Source organism: Triplophysa rosa, linkage group LG11 (assembly GCF_024868665.1).
Source record: "Triplophysa rosa linkage group LG11, Trosa_1v2, whole genome shotgun sequence".
Lineage (NCBI taxonomy): Eukaryota > Metazoa > Chordata > Actinopteri > Cypriniformes > Nemacheilidae > Triplophysa > Triplophysa rosa.
The window spans coordinates 8,563,832-8,586,228 of NC_079900.1; the positions used below are offsets into that span (position 1 = coordinate 8,563,832).

Consider the following 22,397-nt stretch of genomic DNA (forward strand, 5'->3'; position numbering starts at 1 on the left):
GGATAAGAAAGTTTAAAACATGGACAGGACAAAATGACAAACGACACAAAGGAGATCAAAATTTGTCATTTAATATAATTTTTTTTACAAAATAAGATTGGCAAGCAACATCTTGTGAATTAGCCCAATGTATTGCCTTTGGGAAATAAATCTAACAAAGAAAAAACACAGGAATGCACAAGAGCCTGCCCTCAGTTGAAATCCTTAAAGTTTAGAGAGTTAAAAGAGCATTCTTAAGACATGCCAGGAGCCAGGCCATTGCAACAAACATGTAATGTAACAATATTAATAAAATAATAAAACAAGAATAATTCCAATATTTGAATCATGAATAGACAGCATTAGTGTTTTTTTGTTTCCATCCTAAAATACCATAAAAAGCTGAAATGTTGCATGAAAGAATATAATAAAAGCAAGGGCAGATCATAGACAGGCCTCAGTGCGTTGCTTAAGTCTGATTCTGCTTGTTTTTAGTCATAGTCTGGTGGATAAAATGCTATATTATTTTGACAGTGCTTTGGTTTTCAGTTTATATCATTGGTTATGAGGACAGATCTGTCTAACTGACCTCTGACCCCACAGACAGCAATCTGAAAAATCCATTCAGACCCGATCTACAATTCACATGGTTTGAAATCTAAAACACGACTGCATCTCAATTAAAGGTAAAACAAAATATAACCATTTCCATGTCACCAATATACGTTCCCCATGTGCCTTTCGACTTCCAATGAGCGAAAAGCAAAACTCTGAGGAAAGACAATCATACATTTTTGTTACTAGAAATGCTTCCAAATCAATGGTTTGATGTTAAGGATATAAACAAAAAAACAGAGCATAATAAATTACTATAAAATTCCCCCATGGTGGGGATTGTCCAATCAGTGATTATTTGTCTGACACTGCTGCAGGATTGGCTAGGGATGGACCAATCACAGTGCTGGTCCCCGTCTTACAAACCATTCCAATTCTTTTGTCTTCTCAAATTAAAACGCTTGCAACTGAGACTTTAGTGGACCTGCCTCTCTTTGGAACAACAATTGGTGCATCATCTGAAAAAATAAGAGAACACACATCAGTATAATAGACTTCCATGTCAACGTGGCCCTACATGACAAAATCAGAACATGAACAGACGATTATTAACACATATCCTTATATTCCTCAGAGTGTGGAGTATTGTTTATTTTCAATTTTCTGGTTAGGGCCAAGATCAAAATTTTACATATCAAGACAGAGTGTGTGCTACTCCATCAATTAAAATATTTGATATCCCTCAAAAAACAAAGAATAGATATCAATTGACATTAAAACAACCTTTTTTGTGAGAGCAAGATTATTAATGTAGAATTAAATCAATTCCTTCAACTGAAATACATTGACATAATAGCAAACCAGACTTCACAGAAATCATAGCCTGTGTAGAGGGGTCATCAATAATTTACCAAAACTCTAATCTTACAGCCGACTGTGATGTCATCACTTACCAGAGGGCACATAATTCTCAGCCAGATGTCGGTCCTTTTCAATAAAGAGGGCAGTAGCCAGAAAGAAAGCTCCGCCCCCCACTGCCACAAAGGAGCACAACAGGAGTGACATCTGAAGAGAACGGAAATCCCACATGTATGAGTCTGACGTCTTCATTGAGTCTGACACCTATGAAAGAAACAAGGACAAAATGTTAATCACTATCTTGATGAATAACCTCTTTAAAACCCTCTATGTGTGTGTGTGTGTGAGAGAGAGAAAGAGAGAGTTAGAGAGTAAGAGAGACGTACCACTCCTATGAGGTAAGGGCTGACAGCATCACCAAACAGGTGTGAGAGGACGATCTGAAATGCCTCTGCCGTGGAGCGCCGTGTGGGGATCACGACATACTGAAAAGAGTGGGAAACAAAGAAAATGTGACACATACTCAGACAATGGCTGTGCCATGTGTTTTGCTGTTATAAAAAAAAAACACGTGGTCTGTATGCTCTATATTTCTATATAACAGTTTAATGGAAAAGGAAACCCACCAACAGAATGTCTGCAACTATGGCCCAGTTCATACACAAGAACGTCTCGCCCAGGAAAATAAAAACCTGACGAGAAAACAAACACGCACGTGCATGCATTTAGTCATCATCGGTGTACAAAACCACTCAGTCAGCATAAAAACTGCCCTACATCCAACCACTGGAATAAGACTGCAGTATCAGTAAAAACTGCAAACATTTCCGGGAAATATAACTAGTTAAGACTGACTTAGATAAGATAAATGAGGGTGACTGGGATAGGTCACATGCACAGATTTGGATAAAGAATAGGACTCACATATGTGGCAACTGTGCTAGCCTGAGCAAACATGACAGACAGATAAAGAAAAGGAGCGGCGAGGAGGAGTGCTGCCGCGCAGACAAGCGGATCAGCGCGTGGTGTTTTAATCCTGAGTTTCTTGCTGACCTGCACACCACTCGCCACACCCAGGATACCAGACACGACTGTGACGCCTCCAAATATCAGGCTACAGGAGAGTACAGGAATATTATTACTGTGTTATATGTAGACTGTATGATAAGTTGAACAAAATAGAGCGAGAAAAGTCTTTAAAGGTCCAGTTTATGATATTTAGTGGCATCTAGTGGTGAGGTTGCGAATTGCAACCAACGACTCTCTCCACCGCTCCCTTCTGAAACACTACAGTGGCAGACACAAAACTAAGATCAATTCTTTGCTGAAGGAGATAATGTATTTATGAAATGCGCACTGTAGAGCAGTTTATCCGTTTAGGGCTACAATAGAATCAGCATGGTGAATTCCATGTAAGGGGACCCGCGGTGTATGTAGATAGAAATGGCTCATTCTAAGGTAATAAAAACATAACTCTTCATTATGTAAGGCAAGGGTCTTCAACTACTTTTCTTTGAGGGCCAGATTCCAAAAGTATAAATAGCTGCTGTTACATATCGATCATATATTAAAACATGCACTCAAATATTGCTTCCAGTATGCCTTTTCATTATATTTAATTAAAAGAGATATTGTCTTTTTAATTGTATTTTAGATTCCTTAATGCGTTATAGTTTACCCAAAAATGAAATTCCTGTTAATTTACTCAACCCCCAGTACTTCCAAGATGGGGGTGGCATTGTGTTTTCAATAAGATATTTATGAAGATATTTGGTTGAATTAGTGAAAGTCGAATTAATAAAAGTAAAAAACGCTAATACATTCAGCACAAAAGTAATCCCTGCCCCTTGACATTAAATTGGCGTCTTATAAAGCGAATCAATTGGTCTGTGCAAGGAACTGAACGCTACTATCATAGATATGGCTGTTTTCGCATCTTCGGGTGAATTCCAAATCGCATTCATGTGCTCCACGCACTTAGAAGGGCAGATCCTTTGAAGTGCAAGTTATGAATAACGTTATCTATTTTCGTAAATATAGCTGTTTAAATCATACATAATGAATGCAGTAATAAAAACAAAATAGTTTTCCCCTTATCTGAGACAACAGTTCACGTTGTGTAGTACCCTTCCTGCAGTTACTTTCAAGGGCAGAAGACGCGTTTTGGCGTGCGCAAACCGACTGCCTGTGGCTGTGGATTGCCAACTATAACGTTGTAAATAACGTCTCTTGGACAGACCAATCAAATGGCTTCATAAGACGTCAATCGTTATGAGCCGCAGGAATTACTTTCGTATTAAATGTAGCAGCGTTTTGGACTTTCAAAGATGTGGCATCTCAGGACGTGCAATTCTTAAACACCGCTCTTAAAGTCTCTCCACTTATTTGAAATGTTAAGGGGGGCCAGGTAAAGATGATTGGCGGGCAGCCAGTTGACTAGCCCTGATCATAGGATCATGTATAGATCCTCCAAAAATTACACACTGGACCTTTAAAGAGCAAGTTTGTGTCTGTTTGTGAGTTGGGGGGACTACCTGTCAGAGTTGTCACAGGGGTCCTTCAAACATGGCTGTTTCTCTCCAGTGAAGACCCCTGCTCTGAATAAAAATGCAGGGGCCCACAGGGCTAAAGATCCTGTCACAAATGCCACAGCTGTGAAGCCAAATGTGGACAGAAGAAAACTTGGGCTAAAAAACAGAGAGAGAGAGGGATATTGAGGTAGAGAAAGGAAAGAAGCAACATTCAGCCAATGCAACTAATCACAAGATGCTCAGTGATCTTACATGATATGTGAATCCCCATAATTAATTCAATCCCCCATACATCTGTTAAAAATATCCGACTTGTTATTATAGGTTACCAGCCTATTTGTTTTATTTGGATAATTTTTGACAGTAGCCATGGCAGTAGTCAACAACACGATGACTAAATATCTGCCCAACAATCTGCAGAAAAAAAAACCTCGCTCCAACAACAAGATCAGATATAAAAAACTTCCCTGCTTAAAACTAAAGGCAAAGGGCGTGACTTATAAATGATGCTTCAAAGGCAACGTGAGCTCTTGATGACTCACTTCCTGCAGAGTGCTTTCATGTCTGCCAACCAGCTAGTTCTGTGCAGCATGTGCTCTGGATGAGCTTCGATCGCCCCACGCTTTGGTTCCTTAACCACAAACATCAACAGGATCACTGCCAGCAGCCCCAGACCAGGGGTCACCTAAAAAAAAGAGCAAAACAAATCAAAAGACAGAGATCAGATTTCAACAGATTCAGTGGTCAAAACAAAAAAGCATTATAGACACATGTATGATGTAAGATATATAAATTAATTGGTGAGAGATCTGGTGCTGTAGACATACCCGAAGAGCCCAGTGCCAGTCTTTTGCCACAGAGACCACCTTTGAACCCACTATATAACCCATACCACTGAAGGAAGAAAGCAGCAGATGTTAATGAGAATACTATCCTAATCAACCCCATCATGTTCTTTACAGAGTAACCGACTTTTAACAATGATGTATGTACCTTTCAACAACACAGACCTACATACAATGAGCTAGGCAATGATATGCCATAGTGTGTTGTTTTTGGCGGCCTGTTTTAATTTTAGTTTTAGTCTAGTCTTTGTGTCAAGCTGTCATTTTAGTTTTTATTAGTTTTAGTCACGTTTATACTCTTTTTAGTCTAGTCAAGTTTCAGTCGACTAAATGTCTGCGCATTTTCGTCTTATTTTAGTCAGAATTATCCATGACTATTTTTACTTAGTTTTAGTCAATGAAAATTGAATTTTAGTCTCTTTTTAGTAATGCAATTCTATTTAACCCAGTCAATACAGTATACGTACCTAGTAGTATAGACGAAACCAAAATTTTCCAAGGTTATCTTATTATATTATTGTTACCTTATAAACTCAAGAATACATCCATTCCAGACACGAAAGACGCTCTGATTTGAATTTACGGTAGGGGTGGGAATCTCTAGGCACTTCACGATGCGATTCGATTACGATTCAGAGGGCTGCGATGCGATGATAAAACGACTCTCGATACATCTTTTTAAAATTTAAATTTTTCTAATTTGTGTGCTTTTCCTTTTTTACTATACAATAGTGGTATATTTGTCCACATAAATTACTGTAGTATACTATAGTATTTACTTTCGTAAACTGCAGTAAAATTCTTAAGATACTATCATGTTTTTGTGACCTGAGTTGACTTGAGTTTTTGTCTTTGACAATAGCTTCACTCAAACAGTAAACGCTCGTAAAATAAACTCTCAGAGCAACTCTGGAGATGAAGTTCATTTGTTCATATCCTCATACAGTGCAGACGCAGATAAATACTGTGCACATAATTCACTGAACAGCCAGATGACATTTAAATAACAGGATTCCGCTCCGCATCTAGTTACATGGACTCGCAAATCGTCTCGTTTTCATCACGTGATAAAGGTTCATTGACGACGATATTTAGTCATAATTTTCGTTGACGAAAGCAACACTACGTCTCACTAAATCTTTTATGAAAATCAATGGGAAAAGTCCTTGTAGAAACAATGTCATTGCTTTATAAAGGTGTTTTGATTGTGTTTGTAGTCCCACCTGCCCACAGGAATGGCGAAGTAAAAGATTGACAGCATGTTGGTCCTCTTCTCCTTGACGAACAGATCAGCGATGATGGTGGGAGCGATTGTGGAATAACTGGCCTCCCCCACTCCCACCAGGCCCCGAGTCAACAGCAAGGCCCAGAAATACTGAAAAAAAAGATTATCTCATTATTCCAAATCACACTTTAAATCATTAAAACACATATTCAATAGAGGATTCATTTACTAGCAACTACTATACAGATGTGTAAAATTTTTTTTAAATCAAATGGTGTTTGAATAAAAAGGTTAATTGTTTTTGAGTAAATATAATAAGCATTTCGCCATAAAGGGATACATCACTCAAAAATGAAAATTCTGTCATCATTTACTCGAGTTGTTCCAAATCTTTATAAATTTCTTTGTTCTGATGAACACAGAGAAAGATATTTGGAAGAATGTAATAACCAAACAGATCTTGCCCCCCATTGACTCCCATAGTAGGAAAAATTACCTTTTTTACACAAAAGAAGACATTTTGAAGAATGTAGGACAGCAAAACAGTTCTGGGGAACTTTTGACTACCATTGTTTTTTATCCTACTATGGTAGTCAATGGGGGGCAAAATCTGTCTGGTTAAAAGCATTCTTCCAAATATCTTTCTCTGTGTTCATCAGATTTGGAACAATTTAAGGTGAGTTAATGGTGACAGAATTTTCATTTTTGGGTGAAGAATCCCTTTAAGGGGTTAGTGCAGGACTTACCTCTTTGCTGACGTAGGAGCTGGCCAGTGTCACTAGAGACCAGAAGAAAATACCGACACACATGATCACCTTCCTATTATACCTGTCCCCGAGGTAACCGAACAGAGGAGCCAGGAACATGTAACTGCAGATGAAAACTAAGGAGGAAGAAAGAGTCAGGGGAAATATGATAAAAGAAAAACGTAAAATAAAACAATATCTTTTCATAACAAGTAAATCCCACACATAGACAAGAATCCTCACCTGTCTGAAGCAGCCCTGATTTTCCATCACTAATGTTGAAGAAATGCTCAATATCTGTAAGTACACCTGTTACAGAAGATATCACAACTTTATTATTCTTTTCTACGATTCATGTCTTTATGCAGTACATTTACTGCAGAAAACCAACAAAAGTTTATTAACAGTTCTACTCAGAACTCAAGCACTCAACGCATTCTGATGTATTCTATTCCATCCATATGGAATTTTATGCATGTTAAATATTTGTTTTTTTGTTGCCGATTTCTGCTGTTTTGAAACAAAGCAACATTGTAAAAAAGCAGTATATAAATAAAATTGAATTGAATTGAATTACAGGTATGTGTTTTTGTCTTATGCTTTTTTGTGACACGCCAGTGATGTTTGGTTCAGTATCACTGCCAACACTTTGAACTGAACGTCTATAAAACATTGATGGCACTGGTTACCTGCTACAGTGAATCTGTCCATATAGTTCAGCAGGTTGACAAAACAGAGTACAGCCACAGTCAGTTTAGCTCTCCTATCTGACACCCCACTAGCAGACTCCTCCTCCTCCAGAGATGGCACCGCCCCATTATTTGTAGGTCCCTCCTCCTCGTTATCATCTGAGAAGAAGGGCGTGGTGTCCGCAGATGCATCTGCCATCACTGCTGCAGGAGGAGGGAGACGAAGAGGAATAATAAAGCAAAGGCCAAATCTTTCAAACAACACAAGCAAAATGTTTTGGAATTAAGAATGCATATATAAAGATACTAATTATCCATCAAAATATAGTTGGATCTGCCTGTCATAAACATACACCCCTCCCAGAGGCAAAACAAAAGCATTGTGTGACACTATTCACTAAATACAAACTATTGATTACATTTATGATCAAACATAAGAATGCAACTTCCATGCGAGTAAGATGATCCACTTACAGACAAATCAGACTGGAACGCTGGCAAAGAATGCTTTGTTCTAGTGCACTAACCTACAGCTGACTCCTCATGGACAGAATGCATGAAGTGCGCTTCTAATCTAATCTAATTCATCAGGAGTGCATCTTACATGCAAAAGGCAGACACTCAAAGAAGGAAGTAGGCGCAGTCACCAAGCACGTGATGTCAATTTTTCTATCCACAATGTCATGTGAATACAGTGACTGGGGAAAGGCTCAGAGTATGTTATGTTTAATAAAAAAAGTTTGCATGTGTTATTATTAAAACACCTGGAAGTCTGGGCATATAGTAAGGTGTGTTTACATCAACCAAGGAATAAAAATTCTCTAAACCTATTTTGACAGAATAATCTTTATCCACTTTGTGCAATCTGTTTTTTTTACTTAGATAAGAGTGTCAGCTGAATCCAACTCAAGCCAACCTATTTCTGCTGACAGATCACTGATCGTCTGATGACTGCTGTTGACCAATACTAGTCTATGTAGAGACATGAAACTACGTTAGCCAATATGCCATTGACACTGTTTGAAGTAAACAAAAACACAAAGTTCGACGTTTTCTAAAGCGTCCTCTCTGTTAAAAGGCAAAACCACAGAGTGACATTTGTTTAAAACACGCACAGTATTTCCACAACACTAAGAAAAGCAAAACATCATATAAACAAGAAAACCAAGGAACAACATTCCAGATCATTTCCATATGCAAAGCCCTAACTCGTAAATAAAGCGATATGAACTGTCGCCATGTGAAATGCGTTGTTTTGTGTATAAGTGCGTTAAACATCTGTGTTGTTGTTTACCTGGAAAATGCAAAGCGGAGTCAGACGCGTCCTCAAGTTGTTCCCCGGACGCTGTTTGGATCCCTCTGAATTGTCGAGACGTTTCAGGGTGTTATCTTTACCTTACCTCCTGTGCGGACATCTTCGAATTTCGGTGAAGGGCTCTAAAAACGAACTGTGCAGCGGAACGACTTTATTTTGTTGTCCATTTACAAGCTCAGCACGACGCCATATTGGTATGACGCAGTACTTCCGCTGTCCAGTCACGTGATACCCACTCAGACCACGCAAGTCAACACATCGCCTTGTGTGGTTGTCGCAATATTTTAGAGGTATAATTATTGATATCGCTAATAAAGTAAAAATGAAAGGAAATACAATGAAGAAAAAACATTTAACACGTAACCAAAAATTATTTCGACTTTGGTATTTATTTCTAAATTTGTGACTGGGACAATGGTCTAAATTTGGATGGTCTACAACTAATTTGGTCTTTATAGTTTATTACGTTACTTCATCAAGCACTAACAAAATATTCTAACAAAACCAGCAGTGAAATCAGTAGTGTTTTATCAGCATGACCTATTGGTAAAGCAGTGATTAATAGTTTGACCTGATCAATAGCGTGAGATAACATCAGTTCACATGAATAAAGACTAACACCTGGGATTTAGATCCACATTTAGGTCATAGACAGTAAATGAAGTGCCATGTTAAGAAAACTCAATTTATTAATTTCTTTCAATCATGTCAACACTATATTAACAATGATGTACATTCTAAAAATTCTTAAATAAATCTGGTTTATGTAAACAATGTAAAAATTCCTTGAATTTTATTTTCACAAAAGGACGTCAAATTTATATAATGTATATGAAACCTAAAAAGAATTTCTGTGGTATGTTTTTAAGCATGGTCGATAAGACGGTCTGACCTCCAAAAACCATTCTTTTAGACATTTACAAATATTACATTACATATAGAACATGGTGTTGGGTAGTACACCAAACAACACGGACAGTTAAGCCCAAACTTCAATGACATCACCATCCTCCATGTCCAGCTCAGCTGGAGTCTGATTATGTGCGACCCTTGACCCATCAAAGAGGAATTTAACCTTCCGCCTAGCACTGGCAGCCAGACCAGAGACATACTGAGACAGGATGGATCCTAGAGGAGCAGTCTTCAATAAAAATTACAGTAAGTAAGTTTCATAAAAATCTCTACGCAAAAACAGGACCAACATGCATCTAGAGTGACATACGTACCTTTTTCACTGAATAGGCCTGTGCCGATCCTTTCTCTTTGCCTTGAAGTCGTACGGTAATGACATCACATTCTTTTCTCACTTCTTGTTTATCCTCTGTTACTACACAGTCTGGAAAAGCCAGCAGAGATAAATGGTGATCAGAAAGTTCTATGAAGTATAAAAGCAATGACATGAATGCACTTTGACAGTTAAAAACCTTCAATCAGAAGACATTTTCTATTACCTATGATGTCAGCTATGCCAAGTCCCAGCTCACTGACTGAGGAGTGAACCGGAAGATCAACATCTTTCCTTAATAACAAGATTTGGCTGGGCAGAACATGAAGTTTAATCGACAGCTGTTCCACAGCTTTACTCAAAGGAGCTGTCTGCAATTGAAAATCACATAAATGTAAGAACACTCATCTGTCAGGAAGCTTGAATACATTTCTATCTACAGTCTAAGTGAAAAAAAAACAAGACACATGTTAACTCCACTTACAGAAAGTATTGGGATTTTGTGCAATTCTGTTCGGCAACGGAATTTTAGTGAAATTTCCCGTGCCACGTCTCTGTCCTCAGTACTCAGGGGGCGTTTTCGTTTCGTGTCAGAAATGATGATGATCTCATCATCTTCATCATAGTCGTTTACGGGAGAAGGGGAGTTTCTATATTCAACGACAGGTTCTTGATACGCAGGTGAAAGACACACAAGAGAGCCAATAGCATCCAATTTCCTGTTGATTTCTCTAGGACAGCACAGAAGACAAAATGTCAAACCCTTGTTTGTTCATTTTATTACTTCTAATACTGATAATTTCTTATGCTCCTTGAAAGCTAATATTATTGTTTGGCCTGAAAGCATTCAAATACAACAGTACAACGAGAAAAGTCATGCTAAAAATGACATCAGATGATGTCACAGAGAGATCATTACTTATGATAACACTCACTTGATTTTTCGGTTTGCTTGTGTGCTCTGTTTGACTGGTGGACTGCATGGTGGAGGGGGTGGAGAGGGGGACCGAAGAATTTCCCTGAAGATGAGGAAGTTTAGACACAGCTTAAGATATAATATAACAGAAATTAGAAGCAAAAATGGTAATACATACAATCAATTATTTTTGACAGCCTGTTATAAGACACATTTTGATTAGAGACCTTAAGCGGTTGATAAAGCATAAAACCGATAAACAGTACAATGTAGTTAGAGCAAAAGGGACACAATTTTTGAAAATTAATATTTTTGATAATTAAAATGGTAATCTATCAAGTAAGGTTATTAACAAGAAAGACTTTTTATATTATGTGGTTAGCCAAAATCAGTCCAGGGCTGGGTTTCCCGAAACCTTCTTAGCAATACGTCATTCTTAAGTTATACCTTAAGAGTGGTAGCAATATATTCTTAAAGGGGTCATATGGTGCGAATACGTGTTTTTGGGTGTCTTTGGTGTGTTATAAATTGCCCATGCATGTATTAGACACGTAAAATTGCAAATATTAAAGTGTCGGAACAAAAGATGCATTCTATCTAAAAGCGAATGCTCTCCCAGACCTGCCTGAAATGCCTCGTGTAACCACACCCCCACAAATCTAAGTCAGTTCGTGGTATGATTTGACAAAGACCGCCCTAACTTATACGCAAGTAAGGTGGGCGTACCTGTCAGTACAATTGCTTTGGAACCTGATGTTCCAAATATGGTAAGAGGCGTTACATTTCCGTCACACGCTCGCAGTATTAGACCAATTACTACGCACTGGTTAACTGGCCAATCATAGCACACCTCGAGGCGGGGCAAAGAGGAGATACAAGCATGCACGGTATGTGGAAAATACAGCGTTTTTTAACCTTAAATCTTGAATACACATTGCATTACATCTAAAACAAACGATAATATTCATTTTAGTCGTGTCATATGACCCCTTTAAGAACTACGTAGTGATATGAAGGTTTCGGGAAACCCAGCCCAATTCCTTACTGAGCTTTAGTCTGTTGTGGCTCCTCCTCTGAGTCGCTCAGATGAATGCTGGTTGACTGTTTCTCTGTTTGGGATGGAGAAGGAGACCAAAGAGGACCACCTTTTTCTTCCTCTAGCATTTTAAAAGAAAAAAGTAAAAGTGACATTAGATTTAACTAGTGCTGCAACGACGCGTCGACGTCGTCGATTACGTCGACTACTAAAATACGTCGACGTGCGGAAATGCGTCGACGCTTCGTATTATTTACGTTTATCTGCTGTAATAGCAGTTTCTGTTCCCGGGCGTGTGTAAATTAATCAGCAGAACAAGAGAAAGTATAATTCACCCGACAAAAAGCGATCGAGAGCCTCGGACGCAGTAAGTTAGTGAATGGACGGAGGAATTCCCCCTAAGGTTACCCTCGGAATGCGATCATCACAGCATGGACACGCAATCACAAACGGACGGAGAGGGGCACCTAGATGTAGACTTTCATAATAAATTACTTTTTTGTAATTTACTCTTTTGTAATGTAAAACTACGCTTTACATTAATGATTTACATTAACGCTATTGTACTAGTGTAAGTTAGTGTATGTGAACCTTTGCAGATTGTGACCCTGCATAAATTACTAAGCTTCAAAGGGGACTGACTATCATGAAACCACCAATGCACTTTTTATGTCATTCGATAGCTTTATGCGAGGAATAAACCAATATAGCATAATTAAGAAACTCTGACCTCCGCTGGTGCTGTCTGTCAATCTCCAGTCAGCATGCGTGTGTACGGTGACGGTCAGGACGCTACTCTTTCCAAGATGTTCCAATGTTTTCATTATTCTTCATAATGACAAGATGATATTCTATGGTTTTGTTTAAAATGTATTTTGCTAGAGACCGTGAGTTAACGTTACTCGCTGAGTATAGCTTAGCTTATTAGAAGCACTGGAAGCGGTCTGAATATGTTGCGTCTTCATACGAAATAACTCTTTTTAAACCTCTGATTTAACTGTATACTGTCGGTTTGATGCAACGCACTATGTGTTAAACATGTAACATATCATCTCTTCTCGTTGTGTTCTAACTATTATTTACTTTGGGGAGCAAAATGATCCCCGGGACGTCAGAAGGAGTAGGTGCTTTAAGCGCATCATTGTGCGTCCGGGATGCGCATAACTGTAAATAACGAAGCGAATGCATTAAGCGCATTATTCTGAGTTCCGGGTGCGCGGGCTCGCTTTAACGCCACTCTGCATTAGAGTCTTTTATACGGTGATAGTTTTGTACAATAAACAGAGACAGATAGTAGTATTTTACTTTTACTAAATTATATTATGAGACTGAAATTAGAGTCGGATATTACTTGGAGGAAAAAAATACAGAGCATATATCATGCTCTAGTATTTCATATACACATTTTTTAATGTTTTTACATTTACATTTAGTCATTTAGCAGACGCTTTTATCCAAAGCGACCTACAGATGAGGGAAACAATGGAAGCAATTGGAACAACATAAGGACAACAAAAAGCATTAGTGCAATAAAACATTTTTTTACCTTTTATACAGTACTTAAGTACATAAAAAATCAGTATTTTTTTACTTTTAAAATTAAAACTACTTAATTAAAAGAAGATGGTGATTTTAATGTAAACACGGATTAAAATGTTAAAACAACAATATTTATTTATAAAATGTAGTGGAGTAAAAAGTATGATTTGCTTTATAATGTAAGAAAATACTAGAACGTATTGTTTATTTGCAAAGTTTGCCAAAGGATTAATCCAAAAAATCTTTATTAGATTAAAAAAAATCGTTAGATTAGTCAACTAATCGAAAAAAATAATCGTTAGATTAGTCGACAATTAAAATAATCGTTAGTTGCAGCCCTAGATTGAACCTACAGAGGTTTTGAAATAATCAATAAATATATATAAAAAGGGTCTATTGGGTAATGAACTCACACTTAAAGAGAAGCAGTGCTACATGAAGGTCAGATTATAAATTATTTACTTACATTAGCACAATTGCATTACCTGTGAGACTGGTTTGTTGGAAGGTTACTGACTTCAGATTTAAGGAACTGTTTACCTAAAGCATAATAAACATGTGATTTACCATAAGTCAATTTGTGGTCATTAAGGACTTGAAGGATACACGGTTGTGGCATTTAACCCACCTTGTTGGAGTAAACAGGTACTGTTGTGATAGATGAGGGGTCGATAATACATCTGCGTTTGGGACGTTGTTTCGGATGACCTGATAGAGGAGCATCCTCATCACTGTCTGATATCTGGAATAGGAGTCACAGAACATCGGTATTGATCGTCAATAACCGTGATATCAAACCACGATAGTCATTATTGTGTTAACACCACCCACGTATATAATGATATTGAAAATATTTCAGCTACCATTTATATTTATCCTTAAGAGTTACAATGGCTACAAACTCTCTCTCTCTGCGTACCTGCACTCGTATTTGAGTGCGATTCATTGGTCAAAAATGAGACACAAATTAAAACAAATAAAGATGAACTTAAAAAAAGCACTACGTGTTTACTTTAAAACATTTTTTAAAGGATATCACAGTAAAATCGTCATCGTGAATTCTGTGGCCACAATAAAAGTTTAGTGAAAATCTGACATTGGGACAGCCCTAATCTGGAATAAAATTGTATCCCATGTTCAGTCTGTGGATGCCTAACGTAACTGTACGTTAACTGTAACATAATAACTAACGTTACTAATAGCTGCACGCGCTCACAAACATAAACCGGAAAATGAAATGGACAAATGAGTTCAAGTTGTACTACTCATTTAAATCTGTCAAACATGTTTTCAAAATGAAAACAGATGGGAGGGTAACGTTAAATGCGAAACAAGCGGTAACGTTAACTACAGGCAATGCTAATAACGAGAACAATCACCAACTGATGAACACGTTGCTATTTGTTACAGCGTGACGACGTGAAATGTTTTGTGGTGTTTTCTGACGATCACCATTCGTAAGTGTAGTGAAGTTAACCACGAACGCGGACCAGAAGAACTCTTTAAACTTGTAACGTTACTTAAGAACAGTAGAGACATCTCACCCGTTCAGCCATGATCCGCTTCCGCGAGCTCATTCTCATGCGCGCGCACGGAGTGACGTCATAAAACGAAGGTTGCTTTCAGCCAGTGGAGATTTATTTTCAAAACAATAACAACCGCTTTTAAACAATACTACTATGAAATAATGTTAATCCTTAAGATTTTGATCAATTTGAACACCAAATATGTAAACAAAATGATTATGTAGAACCAAATTAACACGTAATAACCCTGCCAACTACCATTTAAAATTAACCACTCTTGTAGATGTTATTATTGGTCTTCAAATAAAACAAAAACAAATGATTTGTGTAACTTTCATTCATATATGAGGGTTTTATTTTAGCACATTTCACCTGCAGTGAGGTTCCATGCTTCACGTGAACATCATACAAAACAATGCAGTATAAAACATACCAACACTATGTACATGGTAACTGGGAAAAATACACAAAAAAATACAACAAAAAGACTGGATGCTCTAAATTCACATTCGACCCCACAATCACAATGACCATGCAGTTTACATTACCAATTAGTTTCTTTGCAAACAATGTCCCATATTGTATTATTTTTAAGGTTTTTATTGTTTCTATTTTGTGTCTCTTTCACTTCTTTTTGTTCTCTTTGCAGGCCACTACATATCGCTGGGCAACGTTGAGAGGTGGAGAATAGCCATCGGCATAAGATGTATCTTCAAACAGCACGGAGTAGTCATCCTGGGGCTGGAAAGAAAGTAACATTTGTATATCTATGGGGGAAATACCTATATACTTGTATAAACAGTCTAGCTTATCATTTCTTGCGTCTCTATGTACTAATAACAAATATTAATTCAATCACCATTTTCTAAGGGTTCAGAAATGCACCTTTACAAACAATTTAACAAGCACATACAGGAGTGATGTTTGGGTTTGCACATACATTTTAGGCATAAAATGGATCATATAGAAGTGTATATATAATGCCTATAATAGAGGGTATGCACGTGGCGTCACTTTCCCATGTGAACACTCCAAAACACGCTCCCTTGAGTGGCAAAACACTCAGCAAAATGGCTGCTTACAATATCAGGAAACGCAATATTGTAACGCAATATCAATATCGCAAAACGCAATATCGCAAACGCAATTAGAAAACGCAACATAGTGTTCAAGCACCTGGTTCCTTCGTAAGTCGTAAGGATCACCTTCGAGTCCAACAGCTTTTAATTTAAGCAAACAATTGCGTGTTTTAATCCCAGTTTCTTTGTTTCTCCTATTGAAAGCAGCCATTTTGCTGCATGTTTTACCACTCAAGGGAATGTGTCCTGGCACTCAAGGGGGTGTTCACGTGGGAAAGTTAAGTCAATGCATACCCTCTATACTACACTTCAATTCTTGCTTTTCTGGCTTGTGTCTCTCACCCGGTGTGGTGGCGTATGGATCAAGGCTCTGTAAAAGCATGTGGTTTGTGGATAGAGGGCCAGCACCAGCTGATCTTTACTGAACAGGGCCTCTGGGTCAGTCTCGGGGTTTGCTTTCCACTGTGGAAGAGGTATAATTCTCCTCCTACTCAGTGTGTGCCTCCTGGATTCAAGAACAATAATCATATTTTTGTCATAACTTTTAATAATACTAATGTTATGGATTTATCTGTGACGTATTAGTTTTACTTTTAGAAGAGGAAACTATACTTACTCTTTACCCTCTTCATCAATGTCATCCACTTCATACCTGATTAAAAAAGATTGACATCACCGTCAAATATTTATTACCATGCAATTTGATAGAACATTTCATGCCACCATGCAATCTGATAGCTTAAAATTAAAAGTGAGCCAGTGGCCTCTTGGCTGAAATCAACTGATATATTACTTGTTGGTGGAGTGGTTGTAGCTGACCACTTCCGCCAGAATCCACTGCTCATCACCGTCCACGGCCTTCACACGGGCCGCCACCTTGTCCCCCTGCTTGGCCACATAGTCACTATTTGCTGGTATAGCACCACACAGTGGTGGCGGACTGAAAGAGCAAGAGATGTTTGAATTGTGAAATATAAATTTGAGATGTTTAATATAGTGTAACAGAAAATCAAGAAAACTCTATACAGAAAAAGTACCTCTCTCCAGGTTTGCCAATCCAGAGAGGCAGGGTCATAGCTGACTGCTGCAACAGGGTCATGAGGACGCCTCTGCGCATGGTCTTTCTTGGGGGGTCGGTATCACTGTACACTCCCGCCATCCTGGCAGCTGCAGAAAGGGTGGAGTAAATAGTTGGCTTCTAAAATCATCCACATCCACATTTATGGCACCCAAGACTTACCAATTCGCCTTTCTTCCAAAAGGGATTTGATTTCTGCAATCTTGTCAAGCGCCCGTCGAAGTATACTGAAGGAGGGATGCAGATAAATTCTATAAGTCAATATTTTCAACAAGAAACCACACCTGTCAGTCTGTTAGTTTTCTTTGGGAATTTGATGCATTTGAGCCCGAGGCAAAACTACCACAAGGTGGGGCTATATAACTGCAGTTTAACTGTTCCTTATGGTAAATGGCTGAAATGAAAACATCAACAAACATCCTGGGTATAAGAAAACGCACCTTTGCAGTTAGACAAAGTGATACATCAATATATGCTACAACAGTCACATAAACATACCTGCATTCAGCCTCAGCATCTGCTTTAGCAGTAGTGTAAAGACCCCTTAGTTTTGTCCGATAGTATGGAGATGCTGTGGAGGTAGATAAAAGTAAACATAACATAGAACAAAAATATTAGATTAAAAATCAGAGATGAAAGAGGAAGAACTCCAATTTTGGAGACATAATGAATTACGTGTATATGAAACACATTAAACAATAGCATGCTTTATATAATTTAAAAATGCTCATTGGGGAGCACATAACATGGAACCATGTCTTACTCTTATTTTCTGTCTGCATCCTTTCATGTGTCTTCTGGATGTTGAGAAGATTGTGTTCACTTCTTGACCGCTCCTCCTGTTTTTTGAGAGATGAGGGTATAAACAGGGTTTACACAGATATGGGCCACACATGTATAAAAAGTGTATGTTTCCCATTTCACGTAACCCAAAGTGGTACAAGTGGTCACCTGAGTTTGCTTTATGAGTTGATGTAGCTCATTGAGTAACTCTGCGATTCTTGTGTCTGCTGATACTAAAGCCATTGTACCTGTGACGACAACAACAAACAATTAACGTTATAGTACACCGGAAAAATATGGAATTCAATATGGAATTCCAACAATTTGGGTTTTGGGTTTATGCCTGGGATTTTAAAAAAAAGTATAATACATGAACAATATAAATAACAATGAATAATGTAACAATTCTAATAATGCATCTAAAAATCTAAATAAAGTAACGTTACATTATTATTAAAGTGACATTGACCAGAAGCCACTCATTGAACAGCCTCCACGCGCGCTCTAAACCACGAGAACCGTGAATCTCACCTTTAACCACACAGTTCGTCGATAAACTTCAAATACGCCTCCTATTTTAGTACACTGACTACAACAAAATAATTTATGTACTATGTTTCGCCTTTGTTAGAAAATTCTAGGTATTGTTTTCGTTTTGCTATGTTTGGTGAGCCTATCTGCTAGCCCTCGTACGGAGACGTCAAAAGGACAAACTTAAACGCGTTTTTGATTTGAGGCACAACTCGAACTTCGTGGTAAGGAGCGTGTTTACAAGCCTTGCTAAACTCGTTAACGCAGTTTAACAAGATATACACAAACAAATACAAGTGATGCAAATGTGATTCGATGCCAAAATTTATTAGTTAGTTTAATATATTGTCACTTATGACATTTAGGGTGTATTTAACCACGAAAGATAGGATCGTGTGGTCTTAATCATCACAATAGTACATATATGTATTTTGTTAGCTCTACGATAATTTACCATAGTTTTATTGTACTGAATAATAGAAGTGTATCTATGATCCATGACATAACCTATTGATTACCATTTGTATTACCACAATTTTAAATACCCTGGTTGAACTATGGTTACTACATGGTTAATTTGTGATTATGGTTAAAGTAACCATGGATTTTTTTTAGTTGTATTAAAACCATTATGTTTTTTCATAAGGGTGGTGCTAAGTTCTCTTGTTGGTGTGGGGGAATGAGCACCTGTTAAATAAATATTAACCTGAAATCAGTAGGTCATTCAGACAGAAATAATAACAAATTTATCTGACCTGAACTTTAATATGTCCAAAGAACATGAATGATGAGATAATGTGAAGTTAATTTTCTACAGAGAAGCTTTGAGAACAGTGTGATAAACAAAACAGAAAGACTGAAAGAAACACAGACTGTGTTGTCATAGCTGAAAGCACAGCTTTGGCCCACATAAGAACTTTGTAAATATTTGCTCTACAGAACACTCTCACATGATATGATTTTGCGAGCCAAGAAAAGAGTGCAAGGTAAAACGGTATGAGAAAAACCTAAAAGGAAAATATGATTAAAAAATAAAATTGCTTTTATTAATGAAAAGATAATAAGGATTAAGAACTCTTAATGAGAGCGCTCCATGTGCTCAAACAGAAAAACACTTGTGTTTGTATTGACACACTGACTGTACAGTATGTACTACTTCAGTATTGTTTATGTCTTTGGAGGTGGAAGAGCTGTGTAATCTCTTTCGTATCTTGCCAATGACTATCTTAGCAACCTCATTTCTCACGTACTTCATGCACACTCATCACAGAACCACGCCATGGAATGTTTGAGCACAGGAGAAAAACTGAGTCGGCTGCGCTCTTACACTGCAATTACAGCAGCTGGTGTTTAACACAAAACCACAGGAGTCTTACTGTAAATTACAATAACTAAAAATATTCTCAGAAGTCAGACCCCATACAATATATGCACATGCACAATAAAAGTCTAAATAACTCTGAACTAACTATGAATAACTATGTACTTTAATAACAGCAGATACAAGATAACTTTGACCCACTTTATTTTACTTACTATATTCTGTTTTTATTTACTTTACTTACATGTACATATGCTATATAAATCCACTATAGTATATCGTTGAATATTTATACTTTTGAATAGCTGCCATGTAAAAATGAATTTTGCCAGCAGAATTTAGTACACATATACAAATATGTGAGTTGGCTTGGCATATTGCAAATGCTATTAGTAGTAACACATCTTTAAGTCTGGTAGGCTTTGCATTTATGAAAAAATCAATGTTTGCTAGAAGATTATGTACAACAGATTGGACTTTGCAGCAGATGATGTGGAATCCATCAATGGATGACAGATTGTATTCTGTTTGCTTTAAAGTTTTATTTTGCTTGGTTGCATCACACAAGCATGTGATGTGTCAGTAAGTTTTATTACGCATTGTAATAGTGCCTCTGTATTTTCACACAAGCAATAAACAATAAATCATTATGTGAATTTACAAATTAAAACACGAGAGAATACAGTCAATGTCATTACGATACAAACAAAAGACACACTTCTTTTGCTGGTTTGCTAGCAGGAATTCAAAGACAATACTGTTAGATCTCATTAAAACACCATCAGTCAAAATACACAATACAGTAATCAGATTTGGACAGAGTTAATGGTTTGGGGTAGATCGGCACCAATAACCAAAACAGAAAATAAAGAAAACAGACAACCACACAAAAGGCTATTGAAGGCACACATCTTGCCTGAAGGCAATGTGTAAAATATGTCTTTTAGAATAGAGGAGCAGGTTAGTTTTGGTAATCCACAAAGGGACGTGAGAAGTCAGAGCACAAAGGCAGGTGTAAGCATTAGAGAAACATTAACTGTATTAAACTAATCTTTAGATGATGTAGTAACACACACAGAATGTTTTAGAAAGCAAATACTTTATAAAAATGCGCTAATGAAAAACACATGCAATTATTGCCATTCTTATTACATAAACAGTTGCTTTTTTCATGGCTTTTTTAATTTACATTTTTATCATGTGAATGTAAAAGTGTAAGTCATAACAAAAACAAGGCCATCTGATATGAATGACATCCTGTCTGGCAATGGTTTAGGTCTACTGATCAAACATTAACTTTCTGATGCAACCTTTCTTTGTGGTCATGTTGACCGATCTACAAGTGGGGAGGTGAAGAAAACGAGGGCGGAGCGACTTCTTTAAAAAGAGACGAGCCCAGACATAAACAACGCTGAGCTGAGAATAACAGAGAAGTCTAAGAGCAGGTCTACCACTGAACATCGCCTACTTTTATACAGGCTTTTCATGTAAAGCTGTTTTCATTTCTGTTAGGAGATTTTTCTCGTTTGTTACTCTTAAACGTTTTATTTGATTTCAAATCTGTTGCCTTCAAGTGTGAAAAATGAGTAGCCACGTTGACGTGAAAAACATTGAACCTACCAGCTTTGAGGACCAATACTATGATGAATATGAATATTACAACCTAACAGATCGATATACCGGTAAGTAGTTTATATGCTTTATAAAGTTGAACTTTTTCCAAAGTTGTGCCTTATGGAAAGGAACGTATAGTTGACATATCTGCCGTGTTTTCGCTGTGTGATCTGTAGAGGGCGCCAGTCGCAAAGGCAGAACGAAGAAGGAGGCGAGCTGCAACACGAACAAACACAACGCCGCGGGACACGAGAGAAAAATAATGGTAAAACTCCAGAACGCTGAAAAGAAAAGCAAAGAGTGACACTGAAAAGGTTCGTCAAGCTAACAATATATGCTTTAACTATCTGAGCCCGAAATATTAAATGTTCTGTTTTTACAGATTCAATCGGACGGCTATAACTGGCAACCGACCACGGGTGTCCCTTCGAGAAATGGGCTGTGAGCTTCGGCAGTGACTGGTTCTTGAACCTCAGCCTCAGGGTTCGGATGAGATGAGTGGGTTGAGTAAAGCACCTGGGTCCCGGGTATCACTTTTGTGAGTGGGCTGGGCCATGCAGGGCTCGCACCTGTTCGCACCTGAACTGATGTACTTGGGTGATGGTTAATACGTTTTAATGTGTACTCCATGGCAGATGTTTTAAAGTTATTTTAATAAAGACTTAATCAAACCATTGACACCATGATTCTTTAATATTTTCCATCCACATGCACATGAAGCACAGCTGAGAATCTAATAGGCTACATTTGCACAGAAACGAATGCCTCGCTAAAACATGTAGGCTATGCAACCCAGATATCTGCTCATGCCAAATGAGTAATAATTGCCATTTACACTGTTTCTAATTCTAATTGAGTAAATTTGTAAAATATTCCTAATTAAAGAAATACTGTGTATGTACCAAAGTATTGCTCGTGTAATGTAGGCTACTTCTAGATCCGCACAGTCTGCTAGACTGTCATGTGTTCAACACTTAACATACAACCTAGGAAACAATCTGCCACG

The 22,397-nt window shown here is 37.7% G+C and overlaps 4 protein-coding genes across 7 annotated transcripts; 1 reads left to right on the forward strand and 3 right to left on the reverse strand.

Annotated features, from left to right (window-relative positions):
- Window positions 1–50: 50 nt before the first annotated feature.
- On the reverse strand, window positions 51–8,957 carry spns1 (SPNS lysolipid transporter 1, lysophospholipid). 2 transcript variants are annotated; one of them, XM_057346799.1, is made up of 13 exons: window positions 8,723–8,957; window positions 7,429–7,629; window positions 6,983–7,048; window positions 6,740–6,876; window positions 5,992–6,143; window positions 4,751–4,817; window positions 4,466–4,608; window positions 3,927–4,079; window positions 2,317–2,506; window positions 2,019–2,084; window positions 1,779–1,877; window positions 1,488–1,656; window positions 51–1,052 (listed from the first exon to the last, which is right to left on the reverse strand). In XM_057346799.1, exons 2-13 carry the CDS (start codon window positions 7,625–7,627, stop codon window positions 982–984), a joined length of 1,512 nt encoding a protein of 503 aa, XP_057202782.1. In that variant the 5' UTR covers window positions 7,628–7,629; window positions 8,723–8,957; the 3' UTR covers window positions 51–981. The 2 variants fall into 2 exon arrangements, with proteins under 2 accessions (XP_057202782.1, XP_057202781.1); XM_057346798.1 differs by having other exon boundaries at window positions 7,429–7,632.
- Window positions 8,958–9,139: 182 nt separating this feature from the next.
- Window positions 9,140–15,048, reverse strand: nfatc2ip (nuclear factor of activated T cells 2 interacting protein). 3 transcript variants are annotated; one of them, XM_057346822.1, is made up of 9 exons: window positions 14,912–15,025; window positions 14,088–14,201; window positions 13,945–13,999; window positions 11,930–12,041; window positions 10,904–10,987; window positions 10,453–10,699; window positions 10,195–10,339; window positions 9,970–10,079; window positions 9,140–9,884 (listed from the first exon to the last, which is right to left on the reverse strand). In XM_057346822.1, the coding sequence occupies exons 1-9, from the start codon at window positions 14,996–14,998 to the stop codon at window positions 9,723–9,725; spliced, it is 1,116 nt and encodes a 371-aa protein (XP_057202805.1). In that variant the 5' UTR covers window positions 14,999–15,025; the 3' UTR covers window positions 9,140–9,722. The 3 variants fall into 3 exon arrangements, with proteins under 3 accessions (XP_057202805.1, XP_057202806.1, XP_057202807.1); XM_057346823.1 differs by lacking the exon at window positions 13,945–13,999 and having other exon boundaries at window positions 9,141–9,884; window positions 15,004–15,048; XM_057346824.1 differs by lacking the exon at window positions 13,945–13,999 and having other exon boundaries at window positions 9,141–9,884; window positions 14,912–14,931.
- A 41-nt stretch (window positions 15,049–15,089) lies between these two features.
- On the reverse strand, window positions 15,090–18,633 carry sgf29 (SAGA complex associated factor 29). Its single transcript, XM_057346842.1, has 10 exons — window positions 18,457–18,633; window positions 18,094–18,173; window positions 17,906–17,981; window positions 17,641–17,713; window positions 17,305–17,369; window positions 17,102–17,231; window positions 16,858–17,004; window positions 16,681–16,716; window positions 16,407–16,569; window positions 15,090–15,726 (listed from the first exon to the last, which is right to left on the reverse strand). Exons 2-10 carry the CDS (start codon window positions 18,166–18,168, stop codon window positions 15,610–15,612), a joined length of 882 nt encoding a protein of 293 aa, XP_057202825.1. The 5' UTR covers window positions 18,169–18,173; window positions 18,457–18,633; the 3' UTR covers window positions 15,090–15,609.
- Window positions 18,634–21,166: 2,533 nt separating this feature from the next.
- nupr1b (nuclear protein 1b) lies at window positions 21,167–22,064 on the forward strand. Its single transcript, XM_057346873.1, has 3 exons — window positions 21,167–21,459; window positions 21,568–21,705; window positions 21,774–22,064. The coding sequence occupies exons 1-2, from the start codon at window positions 21,360–21,362 to the stop codon at window positions 21,693–21,695; spliced, it is 228 nt and encodes a 75-aa protein (XP_057202856.1). The 5' UTR covers window positions 21,167–21,359; the 3' UTR covers window positions 21,696–21,705; window positions 21,774–22,064.
- Window positions 22,065–22,397: the final 333 nt, after the last annotated feature.